The sequence below is a fragment of the Lissotriton vulgaris genome, chromosome 1_1 (assembly GCF_964263255.1).
Source record: "Lissotriton vulgaris chromosome 1_1, aLisVul1.2, whole genome shotgun sequence".
Lineage (NCBI taxonomy): Eukaryota > Metazoa > Chordata > Amphibia > Caudata > Salamandridae > Lissotriton > Lissotriton vulgaris.
In genome coordinates this window covers 1,515,555,141-1,515,572,557 of record NC_141685.1, presented here as the reverse complement: position 1 = coordinate 1,515,572,557, position 17,417 = coordinate 1,515,555,141, and the positions used below count along the sequence as shown (strand labels likewise).

Sequence of the window (17,417 nt, the reverse complement as noted above, 5' to 3'; positions counted from 1 at the left end):
TAAAGAAATAATTTTTTTCTCTGGAAAACGAAACCATAGAATTACAGTCTCCTGTGAAATTTAAGTGTGAGCAGAATTACCACAAGCTATCGTACAGTTCGGAAAAGTTAACGGGTGCTTATTTTTTTAGGTCTCGCCTAGTGCTTTGCGAGACATGCAGTATATGCTATAGTGTGGAAGATTTCTGGAAGGTCCACCCATTCTCTGCCCATCTTTGTCATTGGCTGAGGTCCTAAATGCTGTCTTCCAAATTGGTTTTAGGCTTATTAGTCCCTCCTTATGACAAGTATGTTGTCATTTATATCCTTCCACTGCTTCTGGCCCCTTTACTCCTAACACTATTTTCTTTCCTGTCTCACCCCCCCAATCCGTAACTTCTCGCCCTACCCCCGCCCCCCTCCTGTTCGTGCCTTTTTGGCCGCCTGCACTTCTGTTTTAAATGCAATAGGTCTCGCGTAAATACAAGTCTTATTGCAATATCAATGCTTGTTTATTTCTTCTTGTAAGCACTAGTTTCTGTATACGTCACAACCTGCTTACGTTTGCCATGCGTGCTTTCACTTACTAAGCAGCCCACGCCGCGCGGATGATGGTGCCCAGAACAGCTGATGCTTGTTTATTCCCTTTTTAGCCTCTTAAGTGCTGCGTCGGGGCGTTGGCCGACGGCAGCACTACCTCCCCAGTGCTGCGCACGACCATTGGACGTCCATTCAGCACTAGTTCCAATGGACAGCGCAGCACTGGGGAGGGATGTTTTCGCGCATCTAAGGTGTTAACAACAGGTCGGCATTGCGTTTGCTCGTGGAGTCTTCGGAAATAACAAAGAGCAGCCAGCAACCAGAAGTCATTCATTGATTTCATGCTTCGAGCAATGGGGACAGTAGATTTGCTAAATCCACGATAATTTTACAGGCTAGCTGCCAACGGAAGCCCGGATTGTGAGCATTGCAGCATGTGAGATTCTGATGCTATTTCCCCTCCCCCGTTGCTGACCCATTTACGGATGGAACGTGTTGCAGTGTGTTCTCAGAAAACCTGCACGCTGTAAATCACCGTAGCTTCGGAATTAGCAATTCAAATTACATATGCGGATATACGATACATCAACACCACTGTTATCTACACTCACAAAGCTGAGAGGTAAGAAAGAACAAATACAATAGAATTATTTATTTAGCTACGTACAGCGCAGGGGAGAAATGGCAGGAGGAAGACCGAGCAAGCTGAGACTGGGCGAGTGACAAAATAAGGCTGTAAATGGTAGGTGCGTTAAATTCTGAAGATAAAACAATTTATTAAAACAAAATGGTATTAAAAAATAACAGGGTAAACTAGAATTACCCCTAAATGTGGTAGCAGATTCCCTCCAAAACAGTCTGGCATCAAATAGCTGTAGTGCTGCAATTACCAGCTGCGCGTCTGCGCCATACTCCCCTTAAGTATGTGGAGGCAGAAGGACTCTGGGGAAGACTAGAACGTCTCCCTTCTAAAAATGGGCGCCGTGAAAAGGCAAATCGGAAGTGGAAAAGTCTGAAGCCAGTCCTCCCTCCACTCAATCAGCCAGGTAGCTGCAGTGGACCGGGGAGAAATGGCCTTCACCAGCGCACCTCATCCTCTCTGCCGGATTTCAGGAAGAAACTCAAGACTTGGAGGTTCAACTGAACCTCCCCCCTGGAGCAGTGCTCTCAGCACCTGGATATCCTCATGGGTGATTATCTACGCTCTATAAATCCAGATTGATTGCTGATGATCCCTGTGGGATGCCGCAGTAAATGGGTCATTTGATCAGACTGGAAATCAGACGCAAGTGCTTCTCTTAAATAAAAAGTCTGTCTGATTTAGATCTGCGAGTATGAGATGGCAATATTAAAATATTTTTAAACCTACGTGAACGTGGTGTAGGAAAATACGCTGCTGAATTGGTAAGTGTATAGATTTTGTTATTTAGAATAATTGCATGAATACAAATAAATTGCAGTGTACAGCCCTCATAATAATGGCAAGCTCTTGAAGGAAAACCATTTGCTGACAACCTAGTTGGTGTGCTTCTTGAAACAACTTCAGTCGTGTATTTGTTTTCTCAATGAATTACTGATCGGTACTGGTGCATCCCTCACTAATTGACTTGTTTTTTAATAAAGTTGTATAGATGTATTGGCTAAAGAGAAACATGGCTGTGTGGCTCGTTGATTACATATATACGCAGGCCAGTAAAAACAAATGTGTATTCTCAACATGAGATGAGCTAGCCCTGTCAGTTTTAATGCAAAAAGGGTAGGCATCCATGCCAGAAGTTTAGACATTACACTGGATATGCAAATTATTTCACTATGGATTAATTGTATGTAAGTTTTATCATATATAAATATCCTGAAAATCAACCATGAATCCAAGGCACAAGTCCTAAAACAAAAAAGAATAGGGGTGACTAATCAAGTTGGGCAGCATGCAGGTAACATCATAGCGTGTGCCATCATGGAGCGTAATGTCAGACATGTCATCACAGAAAGTGGCATCACAACCAATGACCTCACAGGAAGGGACATCATATCTTAAGACCTCACACCTGTGTTTAGCTAGTCTATCATAAGTACCTTAGCGTGCATTACAATATTTAACTAATTAGATTTTGCGTTGGGTTTGTGCCAAAAAAGTGAGGCAACCCAGACACAAAATTTGGTCTCAAAATTATACATCTGTTTTTTAAAACTCTTCCACAAAGAAATTGGCAACAAGGAGAAACATGGCAGTAAATATCTTCCGGTAAATTGCAAAGCGTGCTATATAAATCCTTACTTTTACGGTACCGCCTGCAAGTTAGTTGTGGTTTAGCATTCTTGTATTTTTATTAGTTTAAGTCATTGTATTCTGGTATGTTGTTGAGAGGATGGTTTTTCTTGTACTTTATACATGTGCTTTTATGGTTTTAAAATGTGAAACTGAATAAAGATCGATTGATTGGTTGCAAAGTTTGCATTTTAAAATATCTAATGGGGTAAGGCACCTGCTGCATAGATCTTTGTCTGCCCAGCAAATCTCTGGTAAATATGATAATGGTAAGATAACCTTGGAGGCGTACCGTATTTTCAATTTAAGACCTATTGTCCCAACTGGTCCTCAGTCCCCTCCCACAACAATTCATCTTGACCAATTAGAAGCACCAACCTGCTCTCAGAGAGCGATTTACTCTCCCTGGTGAGCACATAGGACCCTGCTCCCCATGAATCTTACCACACCCGCATCATTGCTGATTCCTACTATCCCACCCAATCCCCACAGGACCACTAAACCAAACACTAAAGGCGCCACAAACCACAACCTTAGAAGAATCCCTATCATTCAGGAACCCTCCTCAACCATCAGCATGCCCAAACTCAAATGTATTCTCCTATACTGCAGATCGTCTGCTAGGCATGCAGCGGACATAGCTGATTTCATCCTCACACATGAGCCAGACCTGATCATGCTAACTGAAACCTGGCTAGAGGAATCTTCCACACCAATCATTGACCTTTTAGTTCCACCTAATTACATCATCAGGCTAGACCGAGCTAGAGCCAATAAGTCGGGGGAGGCATAGCCTGCATACATCGTTTTAATATCTCTGTAAACAGAGCCATCTCCCTATTATTCCAGCCATGCGAATACATGTGCCTTAACATCACTAGCAAGGGTAAACCTGTCTGCTCTCTGCACATCATCTATCACTCTCCAGGTGAGAACCTCTCCTTCACCGAACACTTCATGGACATGGTATCATCATACACTGGCGACAAAATACCTAAATATTCCTCCGAGACTTCAATTTCCATTGGGATGATCCTAATGATACAGCAGTGAACAGTCTTAAGAATTTCCTTGTTGACCTAGACCTAACGCCATTCTGCAACATCCCAACACACGACAAAGGATCGATTCTGGACTTATTAATCTCTAAAACAAGCTCCATTCAGCTAGAGTCGATCCTACCCTGAGATTGGTCAGACCATCACATCATCACCTTCACCATTAAGGAAACGGGGAAATTGACCTCAGCTCAATCCACAAGGTATGGAAAAGAAGCACATAGGACCCTGCTCCCCATGAATCTTACCACACCCGCATCATTGCTGATTCCTACTATCCCACCCAATCCCCACAGGACCACTAAACCAAACACTAAAGGCGTCACAAACCACAACCTTAGAAGAATCCCTATCATTCAGGAACCCTCCTCAACCATCAGCATGCCCAAACTCAAATGTATTCTCCTATACTGCAGATCGTCTGCTAGGCATGCAGCGGACATAGCTGATTTCATCCTCACACATGAGCCAGACCTGATCATGCTAACTGAAACCTGGCTAGAGGAATCTTCCACACCAATCATTGACCTTTTAGTTCCACCTAATTACATCATCAGGCTAGACCGAGCTAGAGCCAATAAGTCGGGGGAGGCATAGCCTGCATACATCGTTTTAATATCTCTGTAAACAGAGCCATCTCCCTATTATTCCAGCCATGCGAATACATGTGCCTTAACATCACTAGCAAGGGTAAACCTGTCTGCTCTCTGCACATCATCTATCACTCTCCAGGTGAGAACCTCTCCTTCACCGAACACTTCATGGACATGGTATCATCATACACTGGCGACAAAATACCCAAATATTCCTCCGAGACTTCAATTTCCATTGGGATGATCCTAATGATACAGCAGTGAACAGTCTTAAGAATTTCCTTGTTGACCTAGACCTAACGCCATTCTGCAACATCCCAACACACGACAAAGGATCGATTCTGGACTTATTAATCTCTAAAACAAGCTCCATTCAGCTAGAGTCGATCCTACCCTGAGATTGGTCAGACCATCACATCATCACCTTCACCATTAAGGAAACGGGGAAATTGACCTCAGCTCAATCCACAAGGTATGGAAAAGAGACCTGAAAAAACTCAATCCCAACACCTTGCCTTCCTCCTGTTCCAACCTACTCTTGCCTCCTGCAGGATCTTCCACAGTTCACGATCTCACCAACCACTGCACCTCTGCAACTAAGAAGAGTCTCTTTGAAAGATTCTAAACCTTGGTACAACGGTATACTCAATGAGGACAGGCGTTCACTCAGAACTTCAGAACGGATCTGGAGATCAATACCATCCGCCAACCACCTCAAGATACTCAGGACAAAGAGAAACCCATATTTCCGTAAGGTCCAGTGCACCAAAGCGGACTTTTTCAGCCTTCAACTTCACCAGGCAAGCAATCGTCCCCAAGATATAGAATGTTCGCAGCCAAACTGTGAAGAAGTCGCCATCTTCTTCACCTTGAAGACCGACACCATCAAGAACGACCTCCTAAAGGATCTAGCCTTATATGCGGGACCGAATACACTAACCTCTCCTGCTCCCCGAACCACGCCATGCCAACTCCCATCAAAGTCCAACCCAAAAAATAATACAGACTGGTCATCATTTACCTCCTACTCCGAAGATGCTTTAGGCAAAATTCTCAGAGCATTGAAGCCAGCCAACCACTTCTCTGACCCGCTTCCGGCAAACGCAGTCAAATACCTTACTCCTCTGCTTCTACCTCTGGTCCAAGATCATAAACAGTTCACTTCAACAAGGATGCATCCCAGATACCCTCAAAGTAGGCCAGGTTTCACCCATTCTAAAGAAGCCCACGGCAGACCCCACGGACCTAAACAACTATCGCCCTATCTCCAATATCTCTACCTTAGCCAAGCTGCTGGAAAAAATGTGTGCATCTACAGCTAACATTACATATTGACCACTTTGACCTTCTCAACAAACACCAATCAGGTTTCCGTGCTGGCCATAGCACAGAATCAGCCATGACACGCATCGTTCACGATGCGCAGCAAATTCTTGACCAAAATAGATCCTGTTTACTCATCCTACTTGACCTCTCCTCTGCCTTTGATACGGTCAAGCATGAAAACCTGTTAGACCTCCTGAAACATAGAATGGGCCTATCTGGGACAGTGCTAAGCTGGTTCACCTCATTTCTCCAAAATCGGACACAACAATTCAAAGTCAATAACACCCTGTCCAAGCCCGTCCCAGTATCCTTGGGTGTACCGCAAGGATCCGCACTATCCCCAATCTCTTCCTGGAACCTCTCACTGAAATTTTACAAACCTCTAACGTGCAATATCACATGTACCCAGATGACACATAACTATACCTCAAGATACACACCCTAGAGGACATCAAACTACTTAATACAGCTCTTAGGAATACCCAAACTTGGCTGGCAGAAAATAATCTTAAACTGAATGCCCTAAAGACTGAATTCCTACTAATAGCTCCTCCGGCTCAAATCTCGAAAATGCAAGATTGGAACAAACGTATTACGGCGTTCAACGTTCAACCTACCATTGTGGACTCAGCTAAGTCACTAGTAATAACTTTAGACCGTAACCTCAACATGCAAAAACATATCAGCAATGCTACAAAGGGAGCTAACTTCCAGATAAACACACTGAGGAAACTGAAACCCTTCCTACCACACAATGACTTCAAGCAGGCAGTACAAGCTCTGGTTATACCTAGAGTGAAATACGGATGTGTCTCTCTCTGTGGCCTACCCAATTCATCAACTGCACCTCCTTAGAGCCTCAATCAATGCCGCAGCAAGACTCATAACTGGATCTAAACGTAGCTCCCACATCTCCCCGGACCTTCAATCCCTGAACTGGCTACCCCTTGAGGCGAGAATTCAGTTGAAAATTGTGTGCATGATGCACAGAGCCATGCACCAAAAGGCACCCAGTTACCTGGCAAAGAAATTGACGATCTCGGGTGGGTCCATATCCTCAAGAAATGCTGAAAAACTACTACTGAAACCACAAAAATTCCATAAGAAAAAAACTTATAACAGATCCTTCTCTCGGATGGCACCCAGAATTTGGAATGCCTTACCACCAGAAACCGGACTTAACCCGTCCACTACCCCTTTTAAAAAGGAAGTTCAATCCATTCTCATGGCCAAATACACATGAGTAGGGTCTGCTGAAACCCTGGGACGAGATGCATACGCGCTCCCAACCTCAAGACATTGCTTGATGCTAAATCTGACTATGTTGTTTTTACTATATGCTTTGTACATTTTTTTGGATCTGCTCTTATTTTCTGTATAACTAACATTTATTGTTTGTATAGCGCTCTGATATTCCCTAAGATCTTGTTTGCGCTCTATTAAACTTTCAAAATAAAAATAAATGTAACCATATATTTGATTCCAGAATAACTGAACAAACTGTAATCATTTTTATTGATCTCACATAGGCTGCTGCTGAAGCAATGCCATCATCCGAGGATTCCGAAGAGGGGCCAAATGATGTTTCAGATATACCACAGAACATATGTAGGTTTTACTGTGTTGTTGAAAAATATTAATAACACAAACCTTCTGTCTTTTAGAAATACCTGCATTAGAGTTTACTAGACTCCAAAGCTAATCCTTTCATTTTGCGAAGACGGTAAAGACAGTCCTTTTAGAAAAGTATTTTATTTCATTTTCTCAAATTACCACAATTTATACTTTATTGTTGACTTAAACTAGATTCAGGATTACTTGTTTCCTGTTGTGTGCTCAACTCTGCATTTGTAATGATGCCATACATTGTTTTTTTATACTACATGTTAGTTTAAAAGCGAAATGCAAATCCACACTTCTGCAAGCTTTCAAAATGATTTCAACACATATTTTGCTTTACTTTGCCGTGTAATTAGCTGACTTTGTGTGACAAAGACTATCTCAGAAGTTTAGATTTGTATATATGATAGCAGCATGGGGAAACCAAATATCCAGTACTACTATTGGGCCTAACATTTATCTATCCTTATCACTGGGTGTGTACGGTAGGGCCTGCTCTCTGAGTAGAAAAGGGTTTGATAGACAAAATAGCTTTGCTCCATATAATATTCAGGGAAATTCAAGAGCAGTGTGAAAGGTCATAAGGATCTGGGAGAGCACTGCTACAACCTAAGGGTGGGAAGGCAGGCTTGCTTACTCTAATCTGGATAGGAACAATGCGGCTGAAGAGTAAATACTTAATATTTCCTGAAATAGGCTTTGATGTTAACATTGTCTGTTGAAGTTTTCCTGAGGATACAAAGTGAGTATGACCTGGATAAATGCCATATCTGCTAGTACCTATAAAACGCCATGCCATGAGCTAAAGTTTGGATGGAATGATGTATAATATTCTCTACCTACAGGTAGGGTCTTACAGAAAGAGATCAAAACTGTGGAGGTGTTCCAGGTTTGCAGAACACTCACAGTACCCACATCACGTTCTTTGAAGAAGCTTACAGAGAAATGGGAAAGCTTTCAGAGAAATGGGAAGCAGCTATAGTGGATGGAAGTGGAAATAGGTGCTAGGTTCATACTAGTTCAGTTCTGATTCCTCCTCAGAAATTACTATGCTCATGTGAGATTGTGAACTGTGGAAAAGGATGGAGGGTAACCCCAAAAACTTCCTTCACATGCTGTGGATTTACAAACTACAACACAATTTTGGAATTCATTTAACAGACGTTATTTATGTTCATTGCATGAACTTAAAATAACTAAACCTCAAACAGGTACTCCTGTGTCTGCTGACGGATGCATAGGTTGCTTTAGATTTCGCTTGAGCGGTCAGCAGCTAAAAGACATGTACAGGTGCTGGAAAGGAACATTGCCCTTTTGCTGTCAGTGTGGCTGAGGGCTAGGGATTAATGAGCTGTATTAGAAAGCCCAACAAGCATTGGCATAGCCAATAGGTCTCGCCTTTGGGACCATATAAGTGTTTAGCCATGCAGCATTTAATGTTGTTGCAGTAAGGATATTGTGCTGCATAACTAAATACTTATAAGGTCCCAAATGTGAGACCTCTTGGCTATGCCAATGCTTGTTTTAGACCTTGCACTTTCCAAATGGCATGATAAATGCTGTGAACTCTTGTAATTTGGAATGTAATCTCACCTAGTAGTAAGCAAAGGTCAAATCTAGGGATGAAATATACTTTGCACTTCTTTGCATGGATAAAATCCCTGTGATGTTGGGTGTCTGGTAATGATCAACAATCAAACACTCACTGCTGTTAGGTCCATAAACAGCCTGGAATACCCATGTTTTTTTCAATCTACTATTGTCAGTGGCAACCACTCTGTGCCATGTTGGCCCCATAAAGATAAGAAACCTTTTACCCCAAAAGGAAGTCAGACGAGCCCGTCCAAGTGGGCCGTCTCAAAAAGAGAAAAGTGTACGTCATCAACGCCTCTTTCCCAATGGCTGGCCACCGTTTAGCATAAACGGTGACGCTGGCCAATGGGAAAGAGGGGCGGGGCTTAAAGCCAGTAACTGAAACCCCCTCTAAATCCTAAAATCTCGGGACCGAGATTGCGCATCAGGAGCTTGTTTTTCTCCATTATCCTTTTTGGCCCTCTCAGGCAAGTCAATTATTTTATCCAGGACCAACCAGAGATCCCTTCTTGTCCGCAGATCCAAGCATCTCAGTGTCACAGCCCACATGAAGATGAACTGATATTCCACTCTTTTTCCTGATTGAACACGTGTTTTTTCATCGTTGCAGCCAGTGCCATACCTAATGAGGTGTCCTGTATCTATCAAATGTCCCCTCAGCTCAGATGCCAGTAGCATTGCTAACAAATCTTTGCCACACTTCAGGCACATCGGACTGGAGACTACGTCTCCCAGAATGCCAGTGTATGTGGTCTGTCCTCTCTTTCTCTTCTGTTGTATCTCTGTGTCCTATAACTGCCTCTTCCTGCTTACACCTGGTGCTTGTCATCTGTGGTGTTGCCCTGGACTCTCCGTGGTCTTCGTTCAGGATTCCTTTGCTGGTTGTTCTTTCCATCGGAGCCGCGTTGGAGACCGGCAGAGCCGCTCCCTGTGTTCACGGCGTACCGTGAACTTTGACCCGTATTTTGGAGCCGCGCTGGGAATCATGCTGGAGCCGCGCTGGACAGAGCCACGTGGAACGCTCTCTGTGGTAGCTGTGTTTGGTGCACTTTAGAACTATTGTTTGGAGCCAAGTAGGTGGAAGCGTGTGGGAGACGCTCTGTTCTACAAGTACGGAATTGTTGAACTCTGACAATTAGACTTTGGATTCGGGACGGAGATTCTTATCTTGCTGTTTCTACTGAGAGCTGTTGAGTGGCTCGGATCGTACTTTTTGAGATTACAAAGAGGTAAGAGGGATTGCTTCGGAATCTTTTATTGGAATTACCCAGACACCACGCTGCTAGCGGGAAGAAATATTTTCATGAGCTAAGTGGCTGTTTATTTGAATGACTAGTTACCTGTGATGGCTACAACCTAAAGCCCAACAGAACTGTAATTCATGGGTAGCTTTTGTTTCTTTCTACTTTACTTAATTTTTACCTTTTTTCTGCAATCTTTTCGCTTGGATGTTTGTGGCAGTCTTCTTAAGTAAGTGAGTCCATATATACACATATCCTTAGTATATAGTGATAGTCAGAAGAGAAGGGGGGGGTTGTATTTATATGTATCGCTTATGTCTTTTCTGCAGGAACCCATAACGCAGGAATACGGATGGTGCCGATCTGGTCATCAACTGCTGTAGATGGTTTCTGGCTGCCAGCATTTATATTTTCTCTCTCCACTTTTCCCCTTCCCTGGGTGAGGTCCTCATAGGGGAGTGTTTCTATATATAACTCACTAGAGGTACCACTCCTAGGGAGGGAAGAAACTAGCAACGACATCGCTCCTGCTGTACCTGGTTCACAAGGTTAGTCAACCTGCCTTGTTTTGTGACAATCTTCAGCACATGCTAAATGATTATTACAGGCGTTTTCCACCGCCAGAGTCAGCAGACTCTGTGCCTCCTACACCTGTGGTGCAAACGCCAATATCTGATTTAAGACCTCCAAAGTCTCCCCCACCTGTAGTGTCCCATCATCCCGAAGTACCATATTTTTCTCAGGATGAAGAGAGAGAAGAAGGGGAAGTCGATGACGGCTCCATGATGTCATAGTGGGATGATTGTCAAGTCTAAACACCTTCTCCTTCGCCTCCGGCTACTGCTGATTCACCTCCGGTTGACGTAGGAGGATTCCATCTTCTAATAGAGAGAGCTACAAAACGCTTTCATATTGACATGGAGGCTACACAACAAGAATGCTTCCTTTATGATTTCAAGAATCAGCCAAGGAGACAAGTTAAGTCGATACCTATTATCGATTTCATTTGGAAAGAGGGGATTAAAGTCATGTCTACTCCTGCATCTATTCCTCCATTACTGCTGAGGATAGATAAAAAAAATATAAGGTTGGAGGAGCTACGCGCGGATCCAAGATGGACGCGTGAGCACAGGGCTCCCGAGACCCTTTCCGCCTCCTGCATCTATCCTGCTAAATATCCTGATTTGGACGATGGGTTCTAGTAGCTGATGCCTCTGCTGATTTACTATCGCTTTTCAGAAATTGATTTGGACGCTGGGAACCGGACTCTCTGCGCCTTCGAACTTCTGGGGCCTACACCAACGGACCTCCGCGGCCTTGAGTCTCTGAAGTACCCAGGTGGCAATTGAACAACAGCGGCTGCTGGCATTCATCTGTCGCCCCTGTGGTACTTTCGGTTTCGCTTTTGACTCATCATCCACTGGGATTCACCGACTGCTGCGACTGTTGACCTTGCTCAGCGGCTGGCCCTACGTCTCTCTCCTTTTGCCCTCATCCCTGCCTTAGTTGGTTGGTGTCTTGGGGAGACATTCTCACCAGATCTCGAACGGCCCGGCTGGGCTCGCTTACCGGTATGACGGGCAGGCCGGATAGTGAGAAGAGAGCCACCAGGGGCACAATCCGACGAGGTGCAGCCCAGTCTAACACTATCGACCGCTTTGCCCGCCCGAAGGGATCCGCAGTTGGGGTGGGCAAGGTGTCGGATGAGACTGGAGATGGCTCTCCTGGAATGGAGTACTTGACACTGCGGGATGTCATGGGCGCCATTGCCGGCGTAAAGACTTCAACGAGCCAGCAATATGAGCCCCTGGTTTCAAAAATAGATACGGTTGCGATTGAAGTCAACCTTATCAGGTTGGACCTTGCGAAAACCAACGAGCGGGTCAAGTCGCTGGACATTAAAACTGCAAGCCTTACGACTGATGTATCGGATTTACAAGCGGAGGTTCATACTCTTCGTTCATCAAACAACTTGCTTGCTCGCCGGCTGGACGATGTTGAAAGCCGTGCCAGACGTAACAACGTTCGTATCATTGGGGTTCCAGAAAGTTCCTCAGAGCTCTCTATGGACCTTTTGGTGGAGGATCTTGTGTTGAACCATCTCGCGCCTAAGGGACTAAGCAATTTTTTCACTGTGGAGCGTGCTCACAGAGTCCCGGGTGGTAGGCCTAAACTGGGCGCAGCGCCGAGGCCTATTATTGCCAGGATTTTCAATTTTCTCGATAGGGGTGCTATCCTGCAAGCATCGCGTACCAACGGACCTACGAAATTTGAAAATGTGTCGATCAACTTCTACCCGGATTTCACGCAGGCAGTGCAGAAACCGCGTATGAGCTTCACTGGTGTTAAAAGGCGCCTCAGGGACATGGGACTAAAATATGCCATGCTCTTCCCAGCTCGTTTGAGGATCCAGTACGAGGAGCGTGTGCTCTTCTTTGACCGCCCTGAGGTCACAAGTGACTGGCTGGACACTTTGCCGACACATCGTGATGGACAAGATCGGTCGGCGGGAGCCAAAGGGGGCCTGGAGGAACGGGTGGAGTGAGCCCTTACCGGCGGGCTATCCATCTAGACTTTCAGCGGGGGTTTTATTATTATTTTCGTATGACCTATTGATTGCTAGGGGGCGGGGGGGCTCGGGATTCTTCCTCCTCTAAGGGGTCTTTTCTCTCTTTCCGTAGATTAGTTTAATGGGGCGACAGGCACACTGCAAGTTGGGGTGGCTTTCTGGTCTAACGCAGGGGTGCAGGGTGGGGGGGTGTGTTTTGCGGGGTTTCCGGGGGGTGGGGTGTGGGGCTTTTTGTTTATCCTCCCGAGAGTACGTTTTGCTGCATATTTCGATCACTGTGTCTGTTCCCTTGGGGGGGGGGGCATTGCTCATGCTCTAGGAATGGGGGGTAGGGGGCTACGGGTGCTGAGTTGGAATGTTAACGGTCTGGGTGACCGGATTAAGCGGGGGTTGTTTTACAGTATCTGAAACGTCTTTCACCTGATGTAGTACTATTGCAGGAGACGCATCTTATAGGAAATGCTTGCCAGGCAATGAACAGAAGAGGATACCGCTTGGTGGCGCATTCAGGATTCACTACTGGATTGAGGGGGGCGGGTGTTATGATTCGGAGTTCCCTCCCCTTGGAGATAGATGATACTGCGCTAGATGAAAGAGGCCGGTACGCGGCCATTACAGGTCGCTGGGAAGGGAGGACGATCACTCTTCTTTCTGTATATGTCTCGCCGGGTTTACAGTCTGTCACCTTTGCTGATCTGGGTAGAGTGGTGTTGAATTTCCCATTGGGTATGATGGTGGTTGGTGGAGATTTTAACTCTGTTGTTTGTGGTAGCGCAGATCGTCACCCACCCCGGACTCTTTTGAAGTCGCAGTTATGGATGAGCGATTTCCTGAATGCATTGGGTTTGGTAGATTGCTGGAGGTACTTACACCCTGGGCAGGCACAATATACTTTCTACTCGGGGGCACACAGGAGTCTCTCCAGGCTCGATTATATCCTATTGCCAGCGGCTCAGATGGTATCTGTGAGGGAAATTCGCCATCTTGCTCGGGGGATCTCGGATCATTCGCCTCTCTGGCTTACGATAGATGTGCAATTGGAAGCCGGAGGACGGGTTGCCCCAATTAACCCCTGGCATCTACGTCACCCGAAAACAAGGGCTGAGGTGGTGAAATGTGTAGACCATTACTTTGTGGAGAATGCTGGGTCGGTGTCCTCTTCGGTGTCCCTATGGGAGGCCTTTAAAACTGTTGTCCGGGGCCAAACCCTTTCTCTGATTGCTAGTGCGAGAAAGTGTAAGACTGAAGAGGTGGTGAGATTGGAGACTGAAATTGCGTAGTTGGAAGAGGAGTTTGGTTCTGAAGTTACACCCGAGGGTTTGCATGTTTTGGCCCTTAAACAGGCCGATTACAAGGCGCTGGTGACGGATGCGGCGAGGATGATGAGTCGTGAGCAACAGGGGCGATTGTATGACATCGGAGATAAGGCTGGGAAGTTGATTGCGTGGCTGGATAGGAGAGAAAGGCTGAATCGTGTGGTGCCTGTGGTGGTGAATGAGGGCGGTGAACGAATCGTGGACCCGGAGGGTATAGTCGCGGTGTTTGCTCAGCACTTTCAGAAGGTTTACTCGCCGGTTTCTGACCGGCCTGAGGAGGATTCACACTTGCTCCTAAGAGATATCGCGTTGCCTAGCCTCTCGGAGTCTGATAGAGAGCTTATGGAGGTAGACTTTTCTACTGATGAAATATCGCTCGCTATTCGCTCTCTCCATTCAGGGAAGGTCTCTGGTCCGAACGGTCTCCCGATGGAGCTGTATAAATTGTGTCCGGATAAACTGGCGCCACCCCTTCGCCAAATGTTTTTGGAATCGCGCGATCTTGGGCTTTTTCCCCGAGATCAGAGATTGGCTTCTATTGTTGCTATTTATAAGGATGGGAAGCCTCGTGATCAATATTCTTCATATCGACCGCTCTCACTCCTGAACGTTGAACCCAAGATTCTGGCGAAACTCCTGTCGAACCGCTTGATTACGGTTATTGGCGATCTGATACACCCGGATCAATCCGGGTTTATTCCTCACCGTAATACGGCTCTTAATTTACGTCGCCTCCATGGTGTGCTTGCTAGGGCAGGGTCGCTCAGCGAGTCGGCCATTTTGGTTTCGTTGGACGCCTCGATGGCCTTCAACACGATCGAATGGCCGTATTTGTGGGCGGCACTTGCTAAATTTGGTTTCGGGCCTAAGTTTATCGGCTGGGTTAAACTCCTGTATGAACAGCCAGTGGCCCAACTGGTCGACAACGACAGGGCTTCCGAGCCTTTCATTCTTGGCAGAGGCACACAACAGGGATGTCCGTTATCACCGCTCCTTTTCGCGCTTGCTCTTGAGCCCCTGGCAGCATGGCTTAGGTGAGAACCGTCGCTAAAGGGCATTAGTTGGTCCCCTGATTTTGAGGATCGTATATCCCTTTACGCGGATGACATCCTGTTCTATCTTACTTCCCCTCGCAAGTCCCTTGGAGTGCTGTTTGACGTCTTGTGCTCCTTTGGAAGGAATTTGGGTTTAGCCATCAATTGGTCTAAATCCTGTATCTACCCGCTCGCCGCGGAGATACCACTGTTGCCCCGTTACTGTCCGATACCAATATCGCGTGACGGCTTTAAATACTTAGGGATATATATCTCCTTGGACTCAGCCGTACGATATGAGAAGAATCTGCTCCCGCCACTCATCCGGCTGTGATCTGACGTAGTGGCATGGTGCGGATTGCCGTTGTCCACGTTGGGAGAGCGGCCTTATTCAAAATGATATCCCTCCCTCGTTTCTTGTATGCACTTCAGAACACGCTTGACCTAGTGCCTGCAAGTTACTTCCGGGAGATTGAGGCCTTCAGAGGAAACTGATATGGGGCTGGCGGCCTCGCATTGCGTTGGCGAAACTGACCCTACCCTGGTACGACGGTGGTATTGCTCTGCCTGATATTAAGAGGTATTACTGGGTGTCGCAACTCAGTGCCATCAACCACGCAATGTATGGCCCGGTCCCTAACCCGGCGTTTGAGATGGATAGATGGCAGCTCCCGGGAGGAGATTATAACAGGGCGTTGTACTCTAGGTCGGCGGGAAAGTTTTTAACCGGACCCACCAGGGTTGCGGTACAAGTGTGGGGCGCGGCGACTGCTGCCACGGGATGGGCAGATTGGCTGGCCAGAGCTACTCCGCTTTATGCGGCTGAGCGACTGGGCTGTCTTTGGAGAACGAAGGGATTTGACAAGTGGGATCTCATAGGGATTAGCAAGGTTGGAGACGTCTGGGTTAAGGAGAGGATTAAATCTTTTATGGAACTCCAACAGGAATATAGGCTGGGCGATAGGGAGCACTTCCGAGACTTGCAGGTTCGTCACGCACTCGTATCCGTCTTTCCGGTCGGTACGGATGTCCCGGAGTCCTCTCCCTTGGAAGACAGGGTGCTTGACGGGCATGTCCCGGACAGCACGATCTCTCTTATTTATAAAAAATTGATTAATAATCGCTCAGATCTTTTGGTGCGGCTTCGGGAGGCCTGGACCGGTGATGGGCTGGAACTGGACGATGAGGATTGACAGGCTGCGATATCCTCTCCTAAGGAGGTGGCGATCCCGGCGCGTCTCCGACTGGTGCAATTGAAGATCCTGCACCGCGTGTATGTCACGGGTCCACGTTTGATGCGTATGGGTTACTCTCTGGATGGATTGTGTAGGCGTGGATGTGGTATGCTTGCTACTTTTCTTCACATTTTGTGGGAATGTCCGGAAGTGGTGGAGTATTGGAAACGGGTGCATGAGGTTATGGATGAAGTCACGGGTGTTTCGCTTCTACCAGAGGCCAGGAGATGTCTGTTGAATGTGTGGGAACCTAATGACTATAGCATAGCGCAGACTCAATGGGCCTCCCTCGGTAACATGATTGCGAAGAGAGACATCGCCCAGCTGTAGGGGTCTCCACGTGCACCTCTGGTTTCCGCGTGGGAGGACAACATGGATTGGTGCATGTTCCGAGAGAAAACTGTGTACATCGCCCATGGACGACCTAAGAAATGGGGAAGGATATGGGGACAGTGGAACTCGTATCGTGGGGAAATCTGTGCCCCCCCCTTTGTAGAACCGAATGTCATCCCTCAGTCCCCGTGACCATACATTCCATACGTCTCTGTCCTGCTGTTTTACACCTGGTAGTCTGACCCTGACCCCTTCATTCCCCCCCTTCTGTTTTCATATCCTTTTGTAGTTGTCATCTTGAGTCTCTCCCCCTGATATCTGGGACGGTCGCACGCCTCATACATCACCTCGGGATTAGGTTGTTTTGTTTTTAAAAAATAAAAAGTGTGAACCCTTTCAATTATTCTCTTTCCACTTCAAGGATATCGTCTGGGAGTACTTTATCGCTGCTGGACCCCCGGGTTGCCGGCTGATGAGCTGTGTAATACTGACAGACTTTGATGCTTGCTGTTACTGACCGGCCCCTGTGGTTGTAGGTCTGTATTTGTATTGCTTTCTCTAAATAAAGGTTTAAAAAAAAAAAATATATATATATATATATATATATATATATATATATATATATATATGGTTCCTGAAAAGTCCCGAGCTTGCCTTATAGGACACCCGAAATTGGATTGGGTGATCATACAGTCTGCACAGAAGCGGTCCA

The 17,417-nt window shown here is 46.2% G+C and overlaps 1 protein-coding gene across 4 annotated transcripts in view; it reads left to right on the top strand.

Annotated features, from left to right (window-relative positions):
* Nucleotides 1-17,417, top strand: part of TRABD (TraB domain containing) — a 247,012-nt gene that overhangs the window by 46,801 nt on the left and 182,794 nt on the right. For all 4 annotated transcript variants that reach the window (XM_086967441.1, XM_086967446.1, XM_086967442.1 and 1 more), the window contains exon 3: nt 7,294-7,372. In XM_086967441.1, coding sequence (XP_086823567.1) covers nt 7,294-7,372 — 79 coding nt within the window. The remainder of the gene's footprint in view (nt 1-7,293; nt 7,373-17,417) is intronic.